Source organism: Electrona antarctica, assembly GCF_951216825.1.
Source record: "Electrona antarctica genome assembly, chromosome: 16".
Taxonomy (NCBI): Eukaryota; Metazoa; Chordata; class Actinopteri; order Myctophiformes; family Myctophidae; genus Electrona; species Electrona antarctica.
In genome coordinates this window covers 11,406,391-11,431,317 of record NC_136797.1, presented here as the reverse complement: position 1 = coordinate 11,431,317, position 24,927 = coordinate 11,406,391, and the positions used below count along the sequence as shown (strand labels likewise).

Here is a 24,927-nt window from a genome sequence, read left to right as displayed (position 1 = left end):
CGAGCTTGTAGGTCTGCTATTTCTGAAGAATCGTGAAAATGTGATGCAAATCTTTGAATATATATTCTTTCAGAGCGAACGTTTTTAACTAGAATATTTGCTTCTGAGGGGTTCCTGGAATAACGTATTTTCAGATGGGGGTCGGTGACCAATTACATTACATTTTTGGGGTCCTTTTTATTTTATTTTTCATACTTCATATAGTCCCTGTGTTATAAAAATAATTATCTTATGGTGAGTATGTCAAAATCTGTTCAACGTTTAATAAAGATGTGATTGTTAAAAATGGTCTATCTAATTCATAAAAAAAATAAATTAATTTAACCGAGGATCTATTGTGCAAAAGGCAGTTAGGTCACAGGGGGCCAAATCAGGCCTGTGAATGAATTATCTTTGGCCCGCGGGATGATATTGAATTAGTATTAGAACTGGACCACCATAGAGCACCACAATACTAGTCCTGCTTTGTGAGGATCATAGAACAGGAAACTGAGCTTAATAATAATCAATTTTCAGTTTTAAATGCATTTACTTTTTTGCTATTTGCCTGGGACGTCCTCCTGACCGCGGTGCCCGTGTGTTGAAACACAGTCCGGCCCTTGACTTATACCAATTTCTTTATTTTGGCCCACCGTGTATTTGAGTTTGACATCCCTGGTCAACCCATCCAAAAACTACCAAGAGGCAGGAATGTATTTTGAAAACATGCAAACCATCCCGCTTTTTAATTGTGTCCCATAGATAGACCACACAACTACTGGATCCTGAAAATCTGAGAACAAAGCATTTTTATTATGTATACAAATATCTTTTTCTTTTTGTAAATTCAAGTTAAGCGGTCCACAACACCCGACATGGGAGCAACAAATATGGAACAACATATTTTCCGATGGGAATCGGCGGCCAAATATATATGTTTGGGAGTCCTTGACATGAAACTGTTTGAGAACCACTGATATAGAAACATGAGGTTTTTCAGATAACTGTCAGGATTTAGAAGGCATTTGTAGAATCATCCTCAGGTCATATGGGTTAATCATCCAACATGTGAACTAGGCTAGAGAGAAAATAATAAAGCTCAATGTAAATAAAAATAAATAAAATGCTCTTTTTTTTACTTTGTTATGTCAATGATGCGGGACAGCTCTTTGTACTTGATGAGGTAGTATGGGTAGCACTGACAGCTGTCGAATACCACAAATATGGAAGGTTTAGACACGCAGTCCACGCAGGAGTCGTAGAAGAGGAGAGGTGTATTTTTGCGTACCGGCGGAGGCCGGCGGTAGACGCGACGCCCTCGGGTCACGCTCCCCACCAGGACCTTGGCCAGGAACATGTGCCGGACTCCGTCGGCCGACTGGGGTGAAAACATGTGGCAGTACGAGGAGCTCAAGGAGAAGTAGGAACCTTCGCCGAAGGCCGTGCCGTTGGTCCCCGACACACGCGGGTCAAAGTTGTGGCGGCATATCTGCGGCACCGCCTCGCTGGCGGTTCCGTGGAAGGCGTGTCTCTCCAGCCACTTGGAGTTTTGCTCCATGTGTGCCCTGTGCCTGCAAACATGCACAACAAGGACCATTAACCATCCGCAGTCCTGCCGACGGGACCTTGGATTGAAACAAGTGACCCTGAGCTGCAGTGTTGTTTTCGTCGACTAAAACCAAGACGAAAAATGTTCGTCGACTACCTTTTTCCACTGACGAAAACTAAGCTATGATGACTAAAACTAAGACTAAATATATTGACAATTTCGTCAACGGATAAAAACTAGACTTATACTGGATCTCTTGTCCATTAGTCCCTTCCTAACATTTTAGTCATTTTGCGCTTGGTTGCATGCTGAAAATAGCCGATCTACAAGCCCACAACGCGTCGCAGTGTGAGCTTGTAGATCGGCTATTTTCAGCAAGTGAAAAAAACAAAACAGTAATTACGACAGCATCAAGGCCAAAAATACATTGTGTTCGACTAAATCAACTGTAGATTTAGTCGACTAAAATTAAACTAACAAATTCCACGTGACTAAAATGTGAAAACTATTCAAGAGACTATGACTAAAACTAAAATCGAAATTTGCTGCCAAAAACACTGCTAAGCTGTCACCTAAGCTACTAGACCTGCGGATGAGCTTTTGTCACCCGAATCTGCGTGTGCATATTTATAATCCACCCATTATCCGACCGCATTAATTAATTACTATCCAATATTAATTTATAATATATTTGAATGACCCAAATTCACCCTAAAGTCCGCGGTTAACCGCTAACCTCAAGGCATACACAGTGCTGCCTTGATCCCGCCTCTAGCTGCCGCTGATTGGCCAGGCCGTTTTGTGGCCGGGCATCAAGTCTGCCTGAGAGTTCCCAGATGGGAGCAGGAGTCAGGTTAGTTAACCGCGGCAACCACGGCTAAATCCGCAGGTCTCCACTAGTATATACCATTTTAAAAGGTACAGATCTTGTGATTAAAAACAAACAAACATTCACAAAGCAGCAGCGACGTTGAATTCTACTCCACCAATATGAAATATTTCCACAAAATAAAATCTTACTTTAGGGAAGTGATTAAAGGGATATTTCACTTAAAAAAAAAACTTTTTATCGTCTACCCAGGCTTAGTGTTCACATAAGCGTGAAGTGTTCAGTTTTTAAGCTGCTTGATTCAGTATTTAGATATTTGATATTCATTTTAGCTGCCCTGCCCCCTTCCTAAGTTCCTATACAAACACATTCTAACTTCAAACTCCATTTTAACTAACTCAGCATTAGGCTACGACAGACACACCTTTGGAACTTGTCCCAATGGAGGAGGTTCTGGATTTGCTGGATGCTGGTAATTTCCATCTCGGTTTCACAAAGGCTTTGATGGAACATGTTTTGGACCTTGAGGAAAGCCTGTGTGCCTGTAGGGACGTCCACCAGCCTGTAGTCCTGGTGTGGGACCAGACTCCATACAGGGGGGTACCAGCAGGCGAAGGCCTTCAGTGGGTCCACGTTAAAGTTGGCCTCAGGAGGCTCACTGGGAGTTCCCGTCCTCCTGAGAAGGTAGAGCGAGAGGGCCAAAGAATTTATTTGGTAGAATGACCTTGCATGCTGCATGCTGTAACCCATTTTTTCACCCAGTGTCAATTGTCTAATGTAATCCGGGGCGCTACACTCCCTCTTGTTTATAATACGAAATTTGCTAAATAAAGTAAAAGAAAGAAAATCACTTATAAAAGATCTATTGAATCCCCCCAGAAAAGACAGAGATAGATGAGTATAATACACACGCACACACTCTCTTACTTATGTAAGTGTGGCTCCATGGATGCCGGGGAACGGTAGGTGGGCCTGCAGAGAACTCTGGTAATGGATCCTGGGTTTGAGTTGCGGGTTTGAGTCATATCGCCAAAGTTCACCGTGTATTCTTCGCCGTTGATCTGCACAGTGCATTCCGGTTCTTTATCAGCCATCTTCCCCAAAAGCAACTCGGACACTTCCTAAATAGGCCACATTAGACACAATAAAACATGGAAATTCATTGACTGTGACATCTTACAGCACCCCTGGCCAGCAGTGTTGTTTTTGTCGACTAAAACAAAGACGAAAAATGTCCCGTCGACTAAATTTTTTCCACTGACAAACTAAATGGAAACTAAATGAAAACTGGTGACTAAAACTAAGACTAAATGTAACAGCTAAAAACTAGACTAAAATGCTAGGAAGGGACTAGTGGACAAGAGGTATAAGTCATTTTACACTTGGGTTGCATGCTGAAAATAGCCGATCTACAAGCTAGATCGGCTTAAGCATTGTTATGCTATAGCTATTGAAAAATAGCAGATCTACAAGTTCATAGCGCGGCACCGAGTGCCGCGCTACGAGCTTGTAGATCTGCTATTTTTGAAAAAAATTGAAAATGTGGTGCAAATCTTTGAATATATATTCTCTTTCAGAACGCTTTTAACTCAAATCTTTGTTTCTGGGTGGGGGGGTCCCGGGAACAACATATTTTCAGATGGGGGTCGACGGCCATTTTCATGTATTTTTGGGGGTCCATGACATGAAAATGTTTGAGAATGACGGACATAGAAACATAGTTTTCTATGTTTTTCAGAAAACTGTCCGGATTTAGAAGGCATTTGTAGAATCGTTCTCAGGTCTAAATGGGTAACTGCCTGTGATTTCCTTGTGTTTGGGTTCAACTCAAGAACTGAGGGTCAAACTAAACCACAGAGAAGGAGAAAAAACAGTCTAACCTTTGAGTATTCCTCCCATCTACCGTTGTTGGAGCGGCAGTAGATGCGCCACTCGGTGGGGAAGTGGGGGTTCCTGGCGGGGTCACTGGTGTTAGACAGACGTCTCACATGTGTATACTTGTGGCCCACGTTGTTGTTGTTGTTGACCTTCATCATTGCCAGATCCAGGCTCACTCTGTGCAAACTAACAGGGAATACAGGATCAGCGTTGTTTTTTGTCGACTACCTTTTTCCACTGACGAAAACTAAATGGAAACTAAGCTGTGATGACTAAAACTAAGACTAAATGTATTGACAATTTCGTCAACAAATAAAAACTAGACTAAAATGTCAGTGGACAAGAGATCCAGTATAAGTCATTTTACACTTGGTTGCATGCTGAAAATAGCCGATCTACAAGCTCGTTGTGAGCTTGTAGATCGGCTATTTTCAGCAAGTGAAAGAATCAGCCATTACGACGGCATCAAGGCCCGCCAAAACACATTTTGTTCGACTAAATCAACTGTAGATCCAGTCGACTAAAATCTTATGACATTTAGTCGACTAAAACTAAACACTAAAACATTCCAGGTGACTAAAATGTGAATAAAACTAAATGGAAACTATTCAAGAAGCAAAGCAAAGAAAAGTTACTATATTTACCCAGGGTAACTGGACTAAGCATCAGATACTTGTTTACAGCCAGGCCCTGCTCATAGAACATTTCATGGTAGTGGTTCAATGCCTTGCTCAAGGGCACTTCAGCGGTGGTAATTTTAACGTGCCGGTCCGGGGATACGAACTGGCGACCTTCCGGTATCAAGACCGCTCCGCAAACCGTTCGGCCACCGCTGCCACAAAGAGACTAGGACTAAAATCTAAATCTGCTGCCAAAAACAACACTGTACAGGATAGATGAGGACACATACATTATTGCCTGTGAAGATCCATAGAATTTAAGTTTACAGTAAAGGAGCTCCCTTTACCATTATCAATACCATAAAATCCTGATCAGGAATGAGTGGTAATACAATACCGTACATGGTAAAACTGAACACTATCATGAATGCATTACTTTATTATCTGAACCCTGATAAATACATGGAGTGATTCATGACCTACAGCAACAGGCCTTGTAGATCTGCTATGAAACCAGTCAAAAACCCACATTGTCAATGAGAATTTGACAATGTGTGTCACCATTCACTGGGCCTGTTTTCTTAACCACTTTAAACCCAGTATTTTATGCATGCTGTTATAGGCAGAAATTTCAAAAGTGTCAAATCTTTGAAAAAACGGAGGATTTTTGAAAATGGGGATTAAAAAAAAAGAGCTTAAGCCTAATTCATAGTACGGCACCGTACGGCGTAAAGTGTATGAATTAGCCCATTACTCACCCATCCTTGATTATAATCTCTTCCACATCGAAAAATTTGACAGTATTACAGTAGTGCCTCTCCAGACAGAGCTGAGCATCAGGGTTTAGGTCCACCCACTGGCCGCCGGCGCTCTCGGCAAACAGCTGCCAATGAAACGGGTAGGGAGTGTGGTGCATCTCACAGCTCTCCCCCTTGCGACACACATTCAAGAGGAACTCGTCACAGATCTGGATGTCACAGGGCTGCTTGGTGTGGGTTATCTCCTCGATGGATGGTGGTGGTGGTGGTGGTCTGGCCGGAGATGATGAAGAACTCGTCTTCGTCTTATACTTAGAGGTACACGCTCGGGTCAGAGAGGTGGACAGCCGAGCTTTCTTGGCAGGAGGAGGAGAGTTGGGTTGTTGTTGTTGGGTACTAGTGGTGGCCGGCTGTGGCTGGGAGATGATGAGAGGGAGAGGGCAGAAGAAGGAGTTGTTTGTCACCGGCGTCAGGGCAAAGGGGTTGACGGGAGAGCAGGCCACGTGGCTACTCGGCAGGACGGTGAGGAGGACGTTGTTATTGGAGGTGCTCTGGGCAAGAGGTATGTGCTGGAGGGTGATGCGGGGCTGCTTCGTCGGGGAACGGTTCTCCGGAGTGCTACTCGTCGGCGCGTCGTTGTTGTTATTACGTGCGTCGTCGTTTCTCGGGCGGCCGCGTTTTCTCTTCGCTGCCTTCGGCGCGACCGTGGTGGGAACTGGCGTTATGACAACGCCGATGCTGTACGTGCCGACGGTCCATTCGACGTCGACCTGTTGAGACCGCACGGCGTCCCACACCGGGAGGTCGGTGTTGGTGTCCATCGGGATTTCGAGGAGAATGAGAGACGGGCTCAACATTCTGACCTTGGATATTTTGGACAGAACCTCGACGGCCGGATTCGTCGGAATGTCAGGCATTTTAGGACTCTTCTTCCTTGGCATCTTTAGAATTCTGTTGAGACATTGTTTTTTTTTTTATGAGCATGTTCTGTTTATTTTTATTGAATTGAATCCATACTTTATTCATTCATTATGGTGAACAATCAACAATTCCCAGTGTTTTGTGAGGTCAACGTTTTTAAACATCTCTATAGTTCTAACACTAGAGGGTATGTGCATGCATATAGTGAATGGCAGATCGAGTGACAAAGTGAATTTAATGTTGTTTAACTCATTCTGGATGGGATGTTATACTTTAGCTGTTGAAAAATAGCAGATCTACAAGCTCATAGCGCGGCACCGAGTGCCGTGCTATGAACTTGTAGATCTGCTATTTTTGAAAAATCGTGAAAATGTGCCTCAAATCTTTGAATATATATTCTTGTCCCTGGAAAAACATATTTTCAGATGGGGGTCGGTGGCCAATTACATATAATTTTTGGGGTTCTTGACATGAAATATTGAGAACCACTGATATAGAAAATGAGGTTTTTCAGAAAAAGGTCATTTTAAAAAGACATTTTTTTAAATTTCGACATCAGGTCTATGGGTTAAAGTCATTTCATGCAATGAAATAGGACTTTTCTGTTTGGATGTATGGGGCTGTCAAGGCAATAAAGTAGTTTTTTGACACTCAGTAGGCGTTCCCACATAACTTCCTGGTTTGATGATGATGTCACACGCATACCCTCTATAGGGTAAGGCTCCTTGCTGGGGTCCCAGGGGGTCCCCAGCAAAATGAGTAACTGATTTGTTTTGCCCAATTCTGTTTTTCGGATATTCTAAAACGGCGACACAGCTCACTATAGTGTTATCCCTCTATGCATGTCTGACCCCAACCATGTCCTGACTCCTGACCTGAACAGTGAATATTGGTCCAACAAGATCCATGATTAAACTTCTGTGCACCAGTCTGTCCTGTTCATGGAGCTTATAATTCCAGATCACGTACATTGATTGAAGAGCCTTTGTCTTCTGTGATGTTATGTTAAAGTTTTTTATTTTATTGTCTTGTTCTTTGAGGGGCACTAGCCCCTCTTATATACAGCTTTTGTCCCCACACGTCTCAATATTTGCCCATTGACAATGAAAGGAGAAATTAGGTCAAATGTCGCCAAATATGACGTACATTTGTGGCAACAGGCATTCTGATTGGCCAGTATGATATAATGCATGGTGATGTACGATGATAAGAGCGCCCCTCACTTCACACGGGTGTGATTTTTATTTTCGTACAAGTTGAACTGCAAGCTGAACTCAGCAAATTTGACTTTTTAGGCTATAATCATCCATCATCAATTCATCATCATCATCACCATCTGACGTCGTCAATTATCATCGGCGCCTCACCACCACCACCACGTAAAAAAACCCATCCCAATCTAGCAAGGTAAAAGCGAAAGATGGTGAGGTAAAAGCTACACGTTTTCATAACTTAGTAACAGTTGGACCTAGCCTACTACTAGCTAACCAGAGCCAGCTACTATAGGCTTAAACGGTGTTCACTTACCACCCACTGTCCCACGTACGATCCTTTCTTCGTTCAACTTCTTCTCAAGGATTCATCAAGTTTAGTTTAGCGCTACCATCGATCAAAAGAGCAAATGAAGGGGCCATGGGGCTACTGTACGGATTGAACAACTTGTTTTTTACTAGGGAGGAACGTTACACGTACCATTGGCTTCCAGCCTTCCACAAGCCTGGGGAGACGTGGAGGAGTGCGCCAGGTGAACCTAATTAGGAAGTGATTATGTTCTGCAGCTCTGCTATGTTTTACACATATAGACAGTCAGGGGATATTAATACAATCTGGGAATAGGCCTACATTTCTTGTGTTTGTAAAGGTGTCTACTAACATATCCCACATTGGTTTATATTCAACCACCCTAGGGGAATTTTTGACAGCAAATTGCGGCTACAACAGCCAATATATGGCAAAATGTTCTAAATTTCATTATGCTTTAAGTAGCATGTGACAAACTAGGTGGTTTTCATCATTCTGAATCCATTCCAAGCATTAGTTTTGCACGAAAAACACTCCTTGGGCTTAAAAAGGCCATAGACGTCATCACAAATGTGATGAAGTCAGCACATTTGGGCATATTTTGGCAAGTGGATATAGGCTATGGCCAAACTAGGGGGTCTATGGCCATACTAGGGGTCAAACTAGGGGGTTTTCATGATTCTGAATCCATTCCAAGCATTAGTTTTGCACGAAAAACACTCCTTGGGCTTAAAAAGGCCATAGCCGTCATCACAAATGTGATGAGGTCAGCAACTCAGCACATTTGGGCTCATTTGGGCAAGTGTCTATGGCCGTGTTTAGCCCAAGGAATGTTTTTTGTGCAAAACTAATGCTTGGAATGGATTCAGAATGATGAAAACCACCTAGTTTGACACGTCACATGCTATTTAAAGCATAATGAAATTTAGAACATTTTTCCATATTGGCTGTTGATGGTACCCCAACTTTCAGCAGCTGTCAAAAATTCCCATATAGGGTGGTTGAATATAAACCAATGTGGGATATGTTAGTAGACACCTTTACAAAAAACATTGGTGAAGAAAATTCTTGGTAAGAAATGTATTCCCAGATTATACAGATTATAGCCTACTGATAATATTCCCTGACTAATATAGGCTATATAAGTGTAGCTATTATTTCTTAGAAAAATTGTTGAACTGAGGCACTGACTGAGCAATTCTTTAGACGTTAGGACATGCAACAATTTAAAGGCAATAGCCTTATATTGTTAATATCAGGTTGAGTTGAGCAATATAGCTATAGGCTACATATTGAAAAGTGCTATTCAAATAAAGTCATTAGCATATCAACGAATTTAATGGGGCTCTACTAGTCTACTACAGGACTGTTTTGCCCAATAATCTACTGCTTTCTCACAGAACATTTGCATCCCATTTTCCCAAGTACGTGTATATATTTTCTTTTCACCATGTGTCTAGCTTGACAAGTTAACAACATCAAATCTTTGTAGCAATACACACACAGTGTTGTGTTGTGTTTTATTCAATCACTCAAGTCATGTCATGTAACGTGTCCTCAGCCAGACAGCCACATAGTAGGCTACAACTTGAACCTTAATTTTGAAAGAGCGTTTTTAGTGTAGCTCAGTTATTTTCTATGAAAAGTAGCTTAGCTAGCTGGTTAACCTTTTACCGTAGCCCAACACTGTCTGGAACCCACCACTTAAAGGACCACTTCACCACTTTTCAACTTCTCTTGAAATAAATGGTCCTACTAATGTTCATGATAAAATACCTCCATTTTTTCCTACTCAGTCTGTGTCTCATAGGAAGGCTGTGGGCAGTTCAGAAACCCGTCCACCAGTGACATCATCGATGGTGAATCCAAGCTAATGGAAACGGCAGGCTTTCTTTTCTTGAAAAGTTGCAATGCAAAAGTTGAAGCCATCGTTCTCACGATAATACAAATCTAAATATATTTTAAAACAAATCTTGTTTAAAAAAAATCGGCCTAATGATGATGTCACTGGTGGACGGGTGTCCGAACTGCCCAAAGCCCTCCTATGAGAAACAGACTGAGTAGGAAAAAATGGTGGTGTTTTATCATGAACATTAGTGAGGACCAATTATATGAAGACATGTTGAAAAGTGGTGAAGTGGTCCTTTAATTGTCACAATAATTGCACTCTGACTCAACTCAACTTTATTGCCGCATCATTCACAGCTTTATAGGTGAAAAGAGATGGAGAAAGAAACAGATCAGATATCAACATGTAATGGCCTACAATGTGTGGTTAAAATAGCAGTGAGTGAGAGACAGTTAAACTGGCAGATGCAATGACATATGTACTGTACATACACTGTACATATGGTGAACAGTTTAATGAAAATAATAAATAAAACGAGGCAGTTAAAATGTGACTGGTTCGTTCAACTCATTTGTATCTTGTGAATTACTTGGCCTAGCCCACGGTTCACATGACACTCGTCGCTCGTCCTCATGTTTCAGGGTACCAAAGCTGAATATGATAATGTTGTGATATTCCTCCTTATGGCCATTGGCCGAGGCAATAAATACACTTTTTCAGTGGCGGAAGAAGTGCTCTCCTTGCGTGCCGTGTGCACCTCGCCTCTAATTCATGGTGGGCACTGAGGGGGATTGCATGGGGAAATATTAAAGCACCTAGCTGCTGCCTAAACACATTAGTTTGTTCTCAAACGGGTGTGGGATTTTGTGACAACCACACATTATTATTACATATTATACACTGCTATACAAAAGGTTTCCTGTGCGTTCACCGCATCGTAACCCGATGACCGGGGTCCCCCAGGGGTCTGTAATTGGCCCCCTCATTTTCTCCCTCTACACCAAATCTCTTGCTTCTGTCATCTCTGCACACGGAGGCGGCAGTGGCTCAGGGGTAGAGTGGCCGGATGGTAACCGCAAGGTTCCCAGTTCGAACCCTGTGGGCTCCCCCTGAGTTAGTGTCGAAGTGTCCTTGAGCAAGACACTGAACCCCTAATTGCTCCTAATGTGTTGCTCCTTGCAGGTTGGTTTCCGCTGCCATCGGTGTATGAATATGTGTGTGAATGTGTGTGTGAATGGGTGAATGTAATGCACAATCTCTGTAAAGCGCCTTGGATAAAGGCGCTATATAAATGCACCATTTACATTCTCCCCCCTCTGCCACTCAGGGTGAAGAGAGCATCGCTTCCACCACATCAAGCTCAATGCCGTTCTCATCTTCCCAGGTAAGTCCTGCCCTTACTTACTATTTCCATGGACAAATAGTAATACTCCCTTAATTCTTCTGTTTGAACTGTCAAGGGCCTGGGTGTTGTCGTCAGTCAGCTGTCCTTTAAGGTAGTGGTTCCCAAAGTGGGGCCCGGGGACCCCTAGCTAAATGATAGTTTGTAACCAAATGGACCCTGTGTAACTCTGAGAGTGTACAAATGGAACCAAATGGACCCTAACGGGGTCCATTTGTACACTCTCATAGTTAAATTAACATTGATTTTACAATATAAATTGGGGTCCCGGAGATAGAAATGCCATTCAATGGGGGTCCGTAGACTAATGCATGTCAAACTGGAGGTCCTTGAAAGTAAACGGGTTGAGAATCTCTGCTAGAGCTGTAAAGATCTTCTCTTATGGGGTTGTAACTGGCATATCTTTTCAAATGGGGGTCCGCGGTCTAATTAGTGTCAATTTGGGGGACATTGACATGAAAACGTTTGGGAACCACTGCTTTAAATTAAGGCAGCAGTCACTCGTTCCTGTAGGATTACACTGATCATTCGGATGTTTGTAACAGACCCTTTCTCAGCCTGCCCAGCTCCTTATTCAGGCCACAGTCAAGTTAAAACCCATTTTGGGCGGGAAGCCCTTTTGGTGTTTTAAGCATTATGTTACGCTTTAGCTGTTGAAAATAGCAGATCTACAAGCTCATAGCGCGGCACCAAGTGCCGCGCTATGAACTTGTAGATCTGCTATTTTTGAAAAATCGTGAAAATGTGGCGCAAATCTTTGAATATATATTCTTTCAGAGTGAACTCAAATCTTTGCTTCTGGGGGGGGTCAGCGGCCAAATACATATAATTCTAGGGGTCCTTGACATGAAATAGTTTGAGAACCACTGACATAGATACATAGGTTTTTCAGAAAACTGTCAGGATTTAGAAGGCATTTGTAGAATCGTCCTCAGGTCTTATATGGGTTCAAGCTTGACTACTGTAACTCCATGATTACTGGCATCCCAAGCCCCTCCAAATGATCCAGAATGTCGCAACACGCCTGGTCTTCAACCACCAAAACGTTTCGAGTGTCTCTCCCTTTTCCACTCCCTTCATTGGCTTTAGATTGCTGCCCTTCACCCAGTCCCAAATGATGTTGGCCTACAAGGCAGCATGGCACCTCCATACCTTCAAGACACGATCCAAGTACCCTACAACAATGGTTCCCAAACTTTATCATGGCAAGGACCCCCCAAAATGACACTCATTAGCCTGCGGACCCCCATTTGGAAATACATGGCATAAGAGAAGATTTTTACGGCTCTAGGGCCCCTGGTTTGCCCTGAATTAGGCTACGGCCCCCAATTTAATGGCATTTCTATCTCTGGGCTTTCATTGATTGATTGATTGATTGATTGATTGATTGCAATTTTTATTTCACAGTATGCAGAATGGGTACATTTCAAGCGAAAGCACAAGTTAATACAGTAATAAAACTGTTACTTTGTGGACGAACCATGATTAAGCACTAAAGACACTAAAGCACAACAGGTTCCACCTTTTTCATTTCATCAGACATTTTACAGGGGCCAGTTTCGAATTGCAGCCGTCCGTAGGTGCTCTTCGAGAGTGGTTTTGAAGGAGTCAAGGGATTTACAATGTCTTAATTGTTGGCTGTTGGATGGTAGGGCGTTCCACATTTTAGTGGCATAGGAGCGGAATCAATTTAATCCCTTGTTTGAGCCGAATCTGGGTCTCACGTGGTTTGTTGAACTCCCTCTGGTGTTGTGAGTGTGGACTTCATTGACAGTAAGGAAGTATTAAGACAGGTACTAGCTAACACAGGAATTCTGTATGAGCTAAAACACCCTGGACACTTGACCTATAGAGAGGCCTTTAAAAGACCTAAGGGAGATCAGTTCCTTAAGCTGCAGATCTGTCTGCAAGTGATTCCAAGCTGTGTAGGGGCAGCCGCAGCACACATGAAGACCAGTAAACTGTAATTACTGGTTTTGTGTGTGAGATGCACCCACAAAGGTAGGAGGGAAGCAAACAAAGGATGGATTTATAAATAAATAAGTAACAATCAGTGAGTCTGCACGAGGCCAATGAAGACCACTGAACTCTGGCATGCACGGTGCAATGACCAGTGAGAATCCTGCAGCCTGTGACAAACATCAGGGTGCTGTGGTGGTACATTTTGATTAATTGAACAAGGTGGACCCTCTTGTAAACAAGTGTAATGCTTAATTGGGTCGTCCACTCACAGTTAACAGTCTTTGTATTGAGTTTGTGCTTGAAATGTACTGTAATTCTGCAAACTGTTAATAAATATTTCAATCAATCAATCAATCAAACCGGTATCGGAGTCATCCTTTTTTTTTGTATTCTGTCTGTGAGAAGAGGGAGGATAGATTGGGCTCCATTTTCGTCACCGCTAAAGTAAACCCCTTATTCCTAAACTTCTTTGCTTTTTTATTTTTTTTACTATTTTGAAAGACATTTTTGAATAGTTCAACTAGCCAATCTACATTGACACGTTGTGAGCTTGTAGACTGGCCATTTTAACTATTCAAAAGTGTTTAGCAAAATAGTAAAAAAAAAAAAAAAAAAGAAGTTTAGGGATAAGGGGTTTAGCGGTGACGAAAATGGAGCCCTTAGAGTGAGAGCAGAGGGAAAGACCGGTTAAAATAAAACAAAATTAATAACGATAGTAGATACATACATAGCGTACAGTATGTACAGTAAATGCTATTTAGAACATTATTAGCAATTACGCAGGTGTTATTTTAAACCATTAGCATCATATGTAGGTGAAAACACCAATTTGTGCAGCATGGGAAGGTCAAAATAAATATAGTTCACAGGCTGCCTGTGTTGTGTTCATGCCTTTTTCAACAGTCTGATGGTAGCGGCCGGGTAGTACAGGGTTAGAAATCCTGTTTTAAGACAGTTGATGCAGTGACTGACTTTTTTTTGTTTGTTGGGAGTAATGGCGTGAACAGATACATTGGAAATCAACAAGATAGTGCAAGCATTTGGCAGATGCATGCATGTAAATCAGATCACAATAATCCAGTAAGTAAGGGCAGGAGTGTAAGCCTCAAACAGTTTTATTTATAAGAAAACTATGTTTGAACTATGTATGTAACGTCACTCATACTTCTGTGTGAGCTTGATTTTGGCAGTTGGCACGGTCGGTATTAAGCAATGCATCCACTAGAGGGCAGTGCAGAATCAAAGATCTTCTTCTGACAACCAGTGGTGGAAGAAATAATGACTGTATTCAAACTTTTACTTTTAAAACTACTAAAGTATTGACACCAAAATATACTTAAAGTACCAAAGGTTAAAAGTACTCATTATGCAGAATGTCCTTTTTCACTCCCTCCCCCCAAATAGCAGATCTACAAGCTGCCTTGTCAAGCATGCAAGCTTGTAGATCGGCTATTTCCGAGTAGCTGAAGTATTATGGGGATTAAATTGGTTAATTATGTTTTGTTTTTGTTTTGTTTTTAATAATATTCTAAATCTGCAAAGTAACTTGTGACTAACAGTGTCAAATAAAATAACTGTAGCAGAGTAAAAAGTACAATATAAGCCTAATGAGATGTAGTTGAGTAGAATTATAAATAATCAAAGTATCTCAACAAATTTGTACTTAAATTAATCTGCAATCTGAGACATCTAGTAGGCCTATATACTGTGCTACTGCATAGGGATTAACCATTGCAATGTGCAGATAATTATAGCCCTAATAAATAATTGCTGAAGGAAGAAAGGACTTGGCAAACCTGGCTGTTCTTATTTTCCTTGTATTTGTGACCTGATTGACCTGCTTTGTTGAAACCCAGGGACGTGCACACATGTATAGACATCAAAGGGGGCTTCAGCCCCTGCCCTTTTACCCGTCTGTAAAACAACTGCCCTTTCCAGACTGCGAATGCAGCATTTACTATAATATGGTGAAAGAAATGCAAATGTCTCTCATTTCCATGCCATTATACCGAAAGGCAGCATTCAGGAGAATTGCCTTTTTTTCCCCCGAAGTCTCCTGAACTTGAACACATGTATTTTGCGCTGAACAAATTTGTTCAACGCAAAACCGCATCTCCACTATAGCTAAAGAGTGCTGGGTTGCGCCCCGAACATAGCTGATCTACAAGCTCTCAACGCGTCGCACTGCGACGCGTTGAGAGCTTGTAGATCTGCTATGTTCGCTATTTTTGTCCAAAAGTGCCCTCTTAACGGGATTGCAGCCCCTGCCCCTCTAACACTCTCTGCTCGTCCCTGTTGAAACCTGCTGTGTAGACTAGAGAATGGGCCTCCCCAGAGAATGGGCCTCCCCATTCTGCTGCTGTGTAGACTAGAGAATGGGCCTCCCCATTCTGCTGCTGTGTAGACTAGAGAATGGGCCTCCCCATTCTGGTGATGCAATGTCATATCAGCCGTATTCAGAATAAGGTTTTGTGGCTGACATCTGGTCACACCCTACTCTCACCATCGTGATAATGCCCTGCAACCTGAATCTGCATAGCCTACTAACAAACACACACATTAATTAGGCCAATTGAGGAGCCATGCTCCATGAGGTTTTAATGCATTTCCAGGAAGTGTGTTTGCACCTATTAAACCTCAGGTCTTGCTTTGTGGAGATAGCTTCTGCATGACTCTCAAATACAGGTACCCCCTCCCTCCCTCCCTCCCTCCCTCTCTCTCTCTCTCTCTCTCTCTCCCTCCCTCCCTCCCTCTCTCTCTCTCTCTCTGTGTTATTAGCCAGGGAATATTATCAGAATAATGTCAAATCTGGGAATACATTTCTTACCAAGACTTTTCTTCACCAATGTGTTTGTAAAGGTGTCTACTAACATATCCCACATTGGTTTCTATTCAACCACCCTAGGGGAAGTTTTGACAGCTGCTGAAAGTTGGGATAGCTCAGGATGGGACAAGATGCATGGCCACATGTCCACCTGTTTCAATCAAAATCCCTCGAAAGTCAACACGCTTGACTCTTCTGTTCAAAAATGTCATTTCTGAGGGTTCAAAAATACTTAATGATCTGGGCCAGATTATCAATATGTTACATTGGATCATGGTCATGATTTGTTTGAAATAAAGAACATATAAGTGAGAATTTCACATTGAAAAAAGAGGTTACATATATTGTGTAGTGACTCGAACCCAGAGCCTTTGATTATCTCTTTTGACATGCCTAGAAGCAGTGTTGTTTTCGTCGACTAAAACTAAGACAAAAAATGTTCGTCGATTACCTTTTTTCACTGACGAAAACTAAATGGAAACTAAATAAAAACTAAGCTATGATGACTAAAACTGAGACTAAATATACTGACAATTTCGTCAACAAATAAAAACTAGACTAAAATGTTAGGAAGGGACTAGTGGACAAGAGATCCAGTACAAGTCATTTTACAATTTTGGTTGCTTGCTGAAAATAGCCGATCTACAAGCTCACAACGCGTCGCAGCGCGACGCGTTGTGAGCTTGTAGATCGGCTATTTTCAGCAAGTGTAAAAACAGTCATTTCGACGGTATCAAGGCCCGCCAAAATACATTTGTCGACTAAATTAACTGTAGATTTAGTCGACTAAAATCTTATGACATTTAGTCGACTAAAACTAGACTAACACTAAATCATTCCAGGTGACTAAAATGTGACTAAAACTATATGAAAACTATTCAAAAGACTATGACTAAAACTAAAATCAAATTTTGCTGCCAAAAACAACACTGCCTAGAAGTCCAATGCGCTGTTGTGCCACAGTCTCTCCCTAAGAGCAGCCAGCGGGTGAAGCCTTGCTTAATTTAAATCTAATGGCAGGGGTTATTTTTGAGGGGCATTTATAAAGCCTGCTCTCTCTGCCTCATTCCCAGTCCATTCTCCGGGAGGTGAGGCAGCGCTATACCGGGCATGTTGGGTGGTGAGTCGAGAACCACTTCATTTCACATCTCATTCTATATACTGATTTTGCAGTTTATTTTCCAGTTCAAGTTAGCGGCACCAAACAAATTAATATTGTGTGTGTTAGACTCCAGAGCCAATTATTTTCATAAATCAGTGCTATTGAACACCCTTTATGTCGGTTAAAAAATATTTAACCAATGAAAAGTATTAAAAAAGTGGAGGTAGATAGTTGCTAGATGCACCGATGTGTATATATCGTCAGATAAAGAAAAAGGCTGCACACGCGTAGCCACAATGCAAACATTTATTGAAAAGGAAACCAATGCTTTGACATTTTCTAATTTGTAAATGTAGTGTGTACTGTAGCCTATAAATGTACAGCCCGGCCTGACGCCCAACAAATTTGACAAATTCCACCCGACAGAAAATCTTATGCTCTACTGCATACTACATTTTGATTTTGGATTCCTTGAAACATGGGGTGGCTTACACATTGCCCCTTACATTTTCATTGTGCCTCTTTCAATTTGGAACACATGCGCTCCTTTGGAGAAAAAAAAGTCAGTATCAGCCCCTGGTTTACATGTATAATGATTAATAATGAATAATGTGCTCAGCTCAATAAGAGAAAGTCATGTAGGGCATATCTTCAAAATTAACATTAAGTGCCCGATCAGAACAAAAACAATCTCTTGAACTTGGTGAACATTCCTCAGGACCTCAGGATCTCAGAACATTCCAGTCACTAGTAGAGAATGGAATGGATAGGGGGGGGGGGGGGGGTAGATAGAGGCAGAGAGAACAATTAGATTCCCACATTGATATACACATTTGTATCTGTAAAAACAGTAAAATCATGCAACATCTAAAATAACCTAAACAAAGAAGGTGGACTTGGTGTCATGTGATCAGTGACATCACAAAGGTGTAATTTTTGGCCTGCAGACAGTGTAAGCACACCTAAGATTCCATGTGCGGACAAAAGAAGCTGTCTGCCGGGGGTCTCTTCCAGGTTTTTAGACAGCTGGTAGATGGAAATGAAGCTCCACCCACGCGTCGGCCAGATTCCCGGAAAAGTTTTCCCCAGCGGCATTCTGCCGCGTGGGCGGTTTTTGTTCTATTATTATTACTACCACTATATATATATATTACCTATTTTTCTCTGTACAATGTGTTTTCCCACCATCCCCATACTTTCCCCCTCATGCCGTCCTAGTCACTACTTCCCCCGTCTCAGAAATCCCTCAAATCTCATCTATCCAGCTCGTTCACCCAGTCACCACATGGTGGTGGAGGGAGGCCTCTGGAACTGCCATGCAGCTACCAAAAAGAAAATGCCTGAATTCATTTCAGGCCACGCCTCCCTCAAGTCTCTGCATTTCCTTGCTCTGACTGAAACCTGGATTACCCCAGACAATTCTGCAACCCCGGCTGCCCTCTCTGTCTCCCACAAGTTTACCCACACCCCTCGCCCAACAGGTGCAGGGGGTGGCACAGGACTACTAATGTCCCCCAAATGGAATTTCCGTGTCTTAAATCTCTCTCACCTTTCTCTGTCCACATTTGAATTCCATGCTATCTCAATATCACAACCAGTCCCCCTCACCCTCATTGTGCTCTATCGCCCCCCAGGAACTCTTGGGAACTTCCTGGAAGAACTAGATTCCCTGATTAGTTCATTTCCGGAAGATGGCACCCCCCTGATCCTACTGGGCGATTTCAACCTACCTACAGCAGAGAAGTATCTTCCCGTTACATCCCTTCTGGCCTCATTTGACCTCTCACTATCTCCCTCCCCTCCCACTCACAAGGCTGGTAATGTTTTGGACCTTGTGTTCTCCAGAGCCTGCTCTCCCTCTACACTCTCTGTTACTCCGTTAATTAGGTCTGACCACCACTTCATAACCTTCTCCCTCTCTCTCTCCACCCTCCCGCCTAAACCCACTAACCCTCCTAACGTCACCACCCGACGCAATCTCAAATCCCTAAACCCCTCCTCCCTCTCATCCTCTATTCTCTCCTCTCTACCCTCCCTGGAGTCCTTCCTCTCTCTCTCACCTGACTCTGCAACCTCATCCTTCTTCTCCGCTATCTCATCTGCATTCGACCAACACTGCCCGCTCTCATCCAGGCCAGCTCGCTCATGTCCACCGGCTCCCTGGTTATCTGAAACTCTCAGATCTGAACGAACACCTCTAAGGGCAGCCGAAAGGAAATGGCGCAAGACAAAGCTACCTGATGACCTATCCCACTTTCACTCACTCCTCTCTGCCTTCTCCCTCTCACTAACCACTGCTAAAACCTCTTTCTACCACACCAAAATCCAATCCTGTACTTCTAACCCAAGGAAGCTCTTCTCCACTTTCTCCTCCCTCCTTAAGCCCCCTCCCCCCACCCAACCTTCATCCCTCACTGCTGATGTTTTTGTCAACTACTTCGAGAAGAAGGTTGACGATATCAGCAGCTCCTTCCCCCCCCTCCCCCATAAAGTGGCATCTGACTCAACCAACACTAACCCCAACACACCACGCATGTCCTCCTTCTCTCCTCTTTCCCCAGACGAGGTCCTACAACTAGTGACTTCCACTAGACCTACCACCTGTCCTCTCGACCCTGTCCCGTCTCCAATCTTCCAGACCATCGCACCTGATCTGCTCCCCTTCATCACCTCCATCATCAACACCTCAGTAACCTCAGGCTGCGTCCCATCTGCCCTCAAGTCAGCCAGAGTAACACCACTCCTCAAGAAACCAACCCTTGACCCCTCAGATGTCAAGAACTACAGACCGGTATCACTCCTTTCATTTCTATCAAAAAGCATTGAACGTGTTGTCTCCAACCAGCTCTCTCTCCATCTCTCACATAACAACCTGCTAGATCCCAACCAGTCCGGATTCAAAAAAGCCCACTCCACAGAAACTGCCCTGCTGGCAGTCACAGAAGCACTACATGCTGCCCAGGCTGCTTCCCACTCTGCAGTCCTGATTCTCCTAGACCTATCAGCAGCATTTGACACAGTGAACCACCAGCTGCTCCTAGACACCCTAGCGGATCTAGGCATCGGCGGGACGGCACTAAAGTGGTTCTCCTCTTACCTCACCGACCGGACCTACCAGGTCTCCTGGAAAGGTCTGTTATCATCCCCCCGAACCCTCCAAACTGGGGTCCCACAGGGATCTGTACTTGGTCCCCTCCTTTTCTCACTGTACACTAAATCCCTTGGCACTATCATCTCTGCCCACAATATATCCTATCACTGTTATGCCGATGACACACAACTGTTTCTATCCTTCCCCCCCTCTGCCACCCAGGTGGAAGAGCGCATCACTGCTTGCCTGGCTGACATCTCACAGTGGATGTCCTCCAACCACCTCAAGCTGAACCCAGACAAGACTGAGCTTCTCTTCTTCCCAGCTAAGTCCTGCCCGATGCGGGAGCTAACTATTTCCGTAGACAACGCCCTGGTAACGTCTGTCCCAACAGCCAGGAACCTTGGTGTTGTCCTGGACAGTCAGCTCTCGTTCAAAACTCACATCACAGCTGTCACTCGATCCTGTAGGTTCACACTCTATAACATACGACGAATTAGACCGTTCCTCACCCAGGAATCATCCCAGCTCCTAATCCAGACAACAGTCCTGTCAAAACTTGACTATTGTAACTCTCTCCTTACTGGCCTACCGGCATGTGCACTGAAGCCTCTCCAACTGATCCAAAATGCCGCAGCTCGCTTGGTCTTCAACCAGCCAAAATTCTCACATGTCTCCCCCCTGCTCCGCTCCCTGCACTGGCTCCCGGTCGCTGCCCGCACAGAATACAAAACTCTGATGTTGGCATTTAAAGCAACCAAAGGTATGGCTCCCCCATATCTTGCCAGCATGATTGAACCCTACAAACCCTCCCGCGCACTCAGATCAGCCAACGCAGGGAAGCTGGAAGTACCCTCACTAAAAACGCCGGGACAACGCTCCACACGTCCCAAACTCTTCTCCCTTCTGGCCCCAAAACTGTGGAATGCACTTCCCGTTGCAATCAGAACTGCAGCATCACTCCCGATCTTCCGCCGTAGTCTGAAAACCCACCTTTTCAGACTCCATCATGGCCCATAGCACTTACCCTACCCCCTTAGACAGCACTTCTTAGACTTATATAGCATTTGAAACAGACTTATAGCATGTCATGTAGACAGCACAATAAGTGCATTGTATGTAGTCATAGCACTTCATAGTATATATGTACAGCATAGTATAGCACATATGTGTAGTTTATATGTATAGTGTCATTATATAGATATGTTCTAGTTATAGTTTATATGTATAGTGTCATTATATAGATATGTTCTAGTCACGGTCTTAGCTTACGCATGTTTCGCGATAAATGCATTTTGTTACATATGTGATGTATTCCCATGCTTTTTGTTCTTGCCTATTGTAAGTCGCTCTGGATTAAGAGCGTCTGCTAAATGCCTAAATTGTAAATTGTAAATTGTAATTGGTGGAGCTTCATTTCCGTCAACCAGCTGTCTAAAAACCCAGAAGAAACAGACAGCTTCTTTTGGCCGCGCATGGAAGTTCAGGTGTGCCCAGGCTGAGAGCACACCTTCGTAATGTCACTGATCACATGACCAGTAGAAGTTCTAGACTTCCAGTGCTAGGCTAAACAAACGTGGGAACTTTTTTACTATTTCCACACAACTCTTAAGGTATATTAATGACATAGTTCAATGTTGAAAATGAGTAGTATTAAAGGGATAGTTCAGATTTTTTTAACTTAAGTTGTATGAAATACTTGCCATTAATATAGTGGTTGCAACTGTATTAATTGATTGCCCGAGTCCCATGGTAGGAGTTCTGCTCTGGTTTTGGTCAATATTAAGTAGTTCCGGTCATTTTGTGGGGGGCACTGGGGCCACGCAGTAAAAGTAAATTAATCCACAAAACGAACGTAATTTGTATTGTTGACCTATTTCTAAAATATTAGCGTGACTTTCGTTCAACTTTGACCCCTCTATCACATGGAACTATTTTTTGGGCGTAGTGATATGGACACAAAAAACATAGTTCTGTGTGATAGAGGGGTAAAAAAAGAACGGAAGTTGCACTAATATTAATGGCAAGTATTTCATACAACTTAAGTTAAAACAAATCTGAACTATCCCTTTAAGAAGTTTATTTAGTAGTAGCCTATTGTAATAATAAAATAATGTAATCTGACAGATCGTCAAATGTCGATCGATAAAAACATTTAGGCTGATTATTTATTTAGTTTTAACTACACCGTGTAATTTCATATTTTTTGTCTTGCCGCTAATTTCATGTTGTAATTTCATTACATGTGCATCATAGTGTAAAGCCGTTAATTAAGCATTAGGTAAACGCTGTTGTGTAATTCTGTTTTAGGTGGGTTATCTAAGAGCATCCCTCTCAAATGACGCTCACTGTGGTTGAAGCTCATCAACAGAAAAGACATCTGCAAGATCACTGGCAACACCCGAATCTGCACTCAGCGGCGCTTTCTACTGAGCAACAATACAACGATATTAGCATATCTTGAGGAACATGCATGTATTTGTAAAGATTAAGAAACAATTGCAATATTTCTTAATGGTGAACATTTATTGTAAATAAAGTGAAAACTCTGGCACATGTATAAAGCATATGTATTATATATAAACCTGCAAAAGAGTACACAGCATTGGTACAGATGCAGACAGTGCTGCATATAGTAATTATGGCATTTCAATTTAGCAGCGCTATGAATTGGATGGGGGGGGGATATTAATGCTGCATACATTTCATATCACTGATCAGCATTTACAGTAACTTTCACTCATGGCCTAATACTTTTTAATTACATGAATCTTATTTTCTTGAAATGAACATGATATTGTTTGTGTCGAATATACCCTGTAGGACAGGAGCAGAATGGATCCATCCACAAACAACAATACATATATATTGAAAGACTTGCCTATTTATTGATGAACCAAACAGTAACACAATGAAGTGTAGCAAACTGTGACATGCAGATTCTTATTAATATGATAATTACTTTAGTCAAAGTAGGCTACTCTGTAACAGATGTGGATAGACTGATGGTCTTCCCAATAATTTTGGGGGGTATCGGTATTGCATTGGATTTGCCTCTACAATCGGAATGTACTGTAACTACGCTGTCATTTCAAAGCGATGGCATATTCCGCGATCACTTATGACGTGTATCAATTCAAAGGGCTTTATTGGCATGGGAAAACATACGTTTACAGTGCCAAAGTGGAACAATACAATGTGGCCCAGAGCCGTGGATGAGATGGTATAGTAGTAGTATAGAATAGAATCAATGTGTATAGCGGCTAAGGCCACATCGTTATATCTTCAGGTAACATGTGCAAGGCTATTTATTCCGGAAATAGTGAATAAGCACCATGATGCGCAAACCTATATTATATGATTATGAAGGTAATTCCTGACCTGCCCACGTTCCTTTTTGGTTGTATAAATCAGAACCCCCCCACCCCTCCTCCTCCGACAGTCTTTGCAAATAACAGGAATTAGGTAGTCTCTCTGACTTACATATTCACTTCAGTCCACATATAAATAAAATAATAAATACATTTTTGTCACCGTCAGTCTGTGCATTCAGGCATGCACAGAGATAAATCAACTAGCTTTTGAGGCAGATGAAGTGCGCACAAACCCCAGGAAAGTGTTTCTTGTCTCCCAAACATCATTAAAATAAGATCTGGTTGCAAAAGGGGTGAAGTGGCCCAAGTACTATAGATGAATAACAGTTTAAGTCCACACTAATTATCCATAATGTATAAATGATGGATAAGGGGTCAGGACAATGAGGCCTTTTTGTGGAGGGGTCAGAATAAAATTTGGACTTAAACTGATATTTGTCTATAGTACTTTTCTGACAAACAGTTAAATTACTAAATTGATCGTCCGCATCCGTCATCTTCCACTACTATCAAAGTGGCTGAGGTGCGCCTGCCCTTTTACACCCAGACACTTTTCGCTTACCCAGAATGCATCTAGATCCAAGATGGCCATATCTGCGAAACAGCCTACTGTATGAAACATTGCACGCTCACTCCCTAGAGGCCAAGGAAAAACCTCTGCCCTGCATTTTTCATAGCGCCACCTACATCTTTTTACTACAGATTTGTATGTCCAAAGTCATGTCCATCACAAAAATCAGTACACATAATCACTGTAGTTATATGTGATCAGATTTGTCCTATGTTGTGAGCTTGTAGATCTGCTATTTTTGTCTATTCGATTTGTGTAGTGAAATAAGAGCACACCAAATGTGCTCTTTACAGGTCCATTTTATGAAGTATAGAGAGTTTAAGGGGTACTGCATTTCACGTCACGATATATTCAAATCTCTATAAGTGCTCTATTGTATTATAGATGAACTTATATATGAACTGTTTTATAGATTGGTTATATATTTCATGTATAGGTTTGTGTGGGTCTACACTACTACTGTTTGGAATCTGGTTGCTGGCTGGCTACACACCTGAATGTTCTTGTTTTATTTTTGTTATTGTTTTAATTGTTGTGTCTGATAATCCCATGTGGGATGGGTCAAGAAATTGTCCGCCGTGTCCGGTCATTCATTATTCATTCGACAGGTTTGCTCTGACACTCTCTCATTGGAGAGATGTAACCCAGGTTTATAATTGTAATGTATAGTCTGTATTTGTATGGTCACGGTACCATC

General features: G+C 42.5%; 1 protein-coding gene and 1 long non-coding RNA gene across 2 annotated transcripts; one reads left to right on the top strand and one right to left on the bottom strand.

Annotated features, from left to right (window-relative positions):
• Window positions 1–771: 771 nt before the first annotated feature.
• On the bottom strand, window positions 772–8,278 carry LOC306939231 (protein mono-ADP-ribosyltransferase TIPARP-like). Its single transcript, XM_079523788.1, has 6 exons — window positions 8,062–8,278; window positions 5,614–6,564; window positions 4,238–4,421; window positions 3,285–3,478; window positions 2,782–3,033; window positions 772–1,550 (listed from the first exon to the last, which is right to left on the bottom strand). Exons 2-6 carry the CDS (start codon window positions 6,552–6,554, stop codon window positions 1,115–1,117), a joined length of 2,007 nt encoding a protein of 668 aa, XP_079379914.1. The 5' UTR covers window positions 6,555–6,564; window positions 8,062–8,278; the 3' UTR covers window positions 772–1,114.
• Window positions 7,796–22,920, top strand: LOC306939232. Its single transcript, XR_013791857.1, has 3 exons — window positions 7,796–7,941; window positions 11,232–11,288; window positions 22,596–22,920. It is a non-coding gene; the product is annotated as an uncharacterized lncRNA (long non-coding RNA).
• The last annotated feature ends 2,007 nt before the right edge of the window (window positions 22,921–24,927 follow it).